General features: G+C 44.3%; 1 protein-coding gene across 1 annotated transcript in view; it reads left to right on the top strand.

The window, feature by feature from the left end:
• The window catches only part of FAM76A (family with sequence similarity 76, member A), a 43,104-nt gene that overhangs the window by 34,545 nt on the left and 4,852 nt on the right, over positions 1–3,707 (top strand). Inside the window, exon 7 of the mRNA XM_011955668.1 lies at positions 946–1,081. Within this exon, the coding sequence (XP_011811058.1) occupies positions 946–1,081 (136 nt within the window). The remainder of the gene's footprint in view (positions 1–945; positions 1,082–3,707) is intronic.

Genomic DNA, 3,707 nt, shown 5'->3' with positions numbered 1-3,707 from the left:
TGCTGGGACTACAGGCGCCCGCCACCGTGCCTGGCTAATTTTTTGTATTTTTAGTAGAGACGGGGTTTCACCGTGGTCTCGATCTCCTGACCTTGTGATCTGCCCACCTTGGCCTCCCAAAGTGCTGGGATTACAGGCGTGAGCCACTGCGCCCGGCCAAACTGTCCCTTCTTAAGAGGCTCTGCTAAAAGGACATAGAGTCCACCTGGCACTTGGACAAAATGGAGTGCTCCAATGCTGTTATTGGGAGGAATCTGTTGAAAGCCCAAGTTGTGGTGTGACTCTGGAATTTGCCACCTCTTGGTTCCTTTCCTAATGCAATGTTACAAAATTCCTGATATTGGAAATGACAATCTGCAGGCCATTTGTAGTGTAGGGGAAGCTGGCTTCATTCCTGTTTCACCTTTTTTGAAAAAGAACTGACTGCTCCTGGGTGGGAATCCAGCAGCTTCTCGGCAGATACACTGACTGCATTGTGGTGCTTTGAGACAGAAGACAAGGCCCTGAAAGACGAGCTGTGAGTGGAGCATTAAAGAAAAATGCATGAGCTCACAGTTTATAATTTATCTGGAATTCTAGGGAATTTATCTAATCACAAAAATTAGGACTGTTTTTCTAGTACATCATTGGGGATCTTCAAGGAACCTGAAACAGTATCCTTAGCTCTTGGGATGTGGCATTTATTTTAGTCCTAAATGTGAGAGAAGATGCTGCAGGGATGCTGCCGGGTTGTGGCTTTGGTTTGTAGAGTTATCTGATGGCCACCTTACCTCTGCAGTTCAGTTCAGCAAGTGCCGTTGAGCCCAGCATGTGTGGTGCAATGTGCTTGATGCTAGGATTCCTGCTCTTGAGGAGCTTGCAGTCAAGTGGTCTAGGATGCATCCTCAGGTAGGGAAAAGTTTATCCATCCAAGTTACAATATTTTCCCCTGATTTTTAAATCTAGCTTCTCCCCAGACCTGGCTCTGGACTCACCAGGCACTGACCACTTTGTCATCATTGCCCAACTGAAGGAAGAAGTGGCTACCCTGAAGAAGATGTTGCATCAAAAGGATCAAATGATTTTAGAGAAAGAGAAGAAGGTATGGTTTATTTTATTCCTCTCCGACCAGAATGATGTGAGGGTGAGAAATGTGGTATGGAACATGATAATAACTCTTTTTAACTGATGTTTGTTGGGTACTTAACATTGACACTTTGAGAGCCTATGTCAAGGTTGGGATATCCTGGGGAGAGGCTGGTTGTCTACCGAGATGACTCTTGGGATGGCATTACTCCAGTCAACTGGGCTCAAAAAACGGATTTTTCTCAGTGCTTGCAGCTTCCATTTCTCAGAGAGGACATTTTATTTTGTTTTGTTTTGTTTTTGAGACAGGGTCTCAGCTGTGTCACCCTGGCTGGAGTGGCTGGAGTGCAGTGGCACGATCATGGCTACTGCAGTCTCTACCTTCCAGGCTCAGGAAGTCCTCCCATCTCAGCCCCCTGAGTAGCTGGGACTACAGGCAGGTGCCACTGTACCCGGTCAATTTAAAAAATTTTTTTGTAGAGACATGGACTTATTATGTTGCCCAGACTGGTCTTGAACTCCTGGTCCTATGTGATCCTTCCACCTCGGCCTCCCAAAGTGCTAGGATTACAAACGTGAGCCACTGCCCCTGGCCTCAGAGAGGACATTTGTTAACTGAGCTTGTAGAGACAATGTATTAAAAAAACAGTGTTCACATCCCAGTTCACAGCGGAGCATGTAACAGCACACTGTTCTTGGCATGAGCTACCTGGAGAGGCTGTAATCAGAAGGTGCTGAATAAGCATAGAGTTGGGACAAGAGGAGGTAGTTATGTAACTGGAATGTTCAATGCTGTCTAGCTAAAAGAACCTAATGTCTCCTTCTCTTATTATGGGGATGGCCATGTCTGTGGGACAATAATACTCAAAGTTCACGGCCAGTTCTTCCTCTTCCCTGAACAGTGTTCATGTGGGCCTTCTACCATGACTTTTACGTCACTGTGATTCCATTGCTAACAAGCCTGTTACTAAGTGACCCATCTTTAATATGTTAATATTTTAATCTTAATTTATCTTCAGTATTAATATTCTTTTTTCATTTTTTGTTTTTTGAGACAGAGTCTCTGTTGCCCAGGTTCACTGCAACCTCTATCTCCCGAGTTCAAGCGATTCTCCTACCTCAGCCTTCCAAGTAGCTAGGATTACGGGTGCCTGCCACCATGCCTGACTAATTTTTCTATTTTCGGTAGAGACGGGGTTTCACCATGTTGGCCAGGCTGGTCTCAAACTCTTGATCTCAAGGGATCTGCCTGCCGTATCCTCCCAAAGTGTTGGGATTACAGGCGTGAGCCACTGTGCCTGGCCTCAGTGTTAATATTTTATTTTCACATCAGAATATCTTCTACCTTATATTTCTAATATCTTCACATTAATATCTTCAGAATAAGACCAGTCTTATTATGGTCTGATAGTTATCTTCCTTTTTTACATTCTTACTCTGATTCATGTCTCTTATCTTGTTTTCAGGTTTTCTAAATACTATCTCATTTTTAGGCTGGGTGCAGTGGCTCACACCTGTAATCCCAACACTTTGGGAAGCTGAGGCAGGCAGATTGCTCGAGCCCAGGAATTCAAGACCAGCCTGGGCCATTGGTGAAACCTCATCTTTGCAAAAAATACAAAAATTAGCAGGGCTTGATGGTGTGCACCTATGGTCCCAGCTACTTGGGAGGTTAAGGTGGTAGGATCACCTCAGCCTGAGAGGTCAAGGCTATGGTGAGCCGTGATCATATCACTGCACTCCAGCCTGTGGGTGACAGAGCCAGACCCTTTCTCCAAAAACAAGCAAAAAATAATATCTCATTTTGCCTTAATATTATAATAATAATAGCTAACTTTTATTGGATGCTAACTTCATGCCTGACTCTGTTTTAAGTGCTTTATGTGTATTAACTCATTTATTCCTTTTTTTTTTTTTAAAGACAGAGTGTTGCTCTGTCACCCAGGCTGGAGTGCAGTGGTGCGATCTCACTGCAACCTCTGACTCCTGGGTTCAAGCAATTCTCATTCCTCAGCCTCCTGAGTAGCTGGGACTACAGGTGCCCGCTACCATGCCCGGCTGGTTTTTGTTTTTGTTAGAAGAGACGGGGTTTCACCGTGTTAGCCAGGATGGTCTCGATCTCCTGACCTTGTGATCCGCCCGTCTCGGCCTCCCAAAGTGCTGGGATTACAGGCTTGAGCCACCGCGCCCGGCCTCCCCTGGCTCTTTATGTTGTCTTGTGCCAAGTTCAGAATGCTGTGATTCATTCTGAATAGCTAAGACATTGATGTAAATTCCTTTCTTGCATTCATGTAATTTCTACCTCATTTTACAGATGAGGAAACAGACCCAAAGAGGTTAATATGTCCAAACCATACAGCTAGTAAGTGGTGGAACAAGGGACTGGAAGTCTTTCTGACTGTACTGTTCTTTCTACTGTGCTATGCTTTCTCCTGCTAGGAAGGTGGAAATTCATGGGAAGAGATCTGTGTTCTGTCACATAACTACATGACTGTCAAGTGAAAATGGCCCAAGTATATTCTCTCCATGGACTAGATCAGAATGGCACATAAAAGGATTTCGGTAAAACAGGGACAAGATGAACACTTGTTTCTACTGCTTTGCAGAGATAGAGTTTTTATTTATTTATTTATTTTATTTTA

This window comes from Colobus angolensis, unplaced genomic scaffold (assembly GCF_000951035.1).
Source record: "Colobus angolensis palliatus isolate OR3802 unplaced genomic scaffold, Cang.pa_1.0 Scaffold4, whole genome shotgun sequence".
Lineage (NCBI taxonomy): Eukaryota > Metazoa > Chordata > Mammalia > Primates > Cercopithecidae > Colobus > Colobus angolensis.
This window is presented reverse-complemented; position numbering and strand designations above follow the sequence as displayed.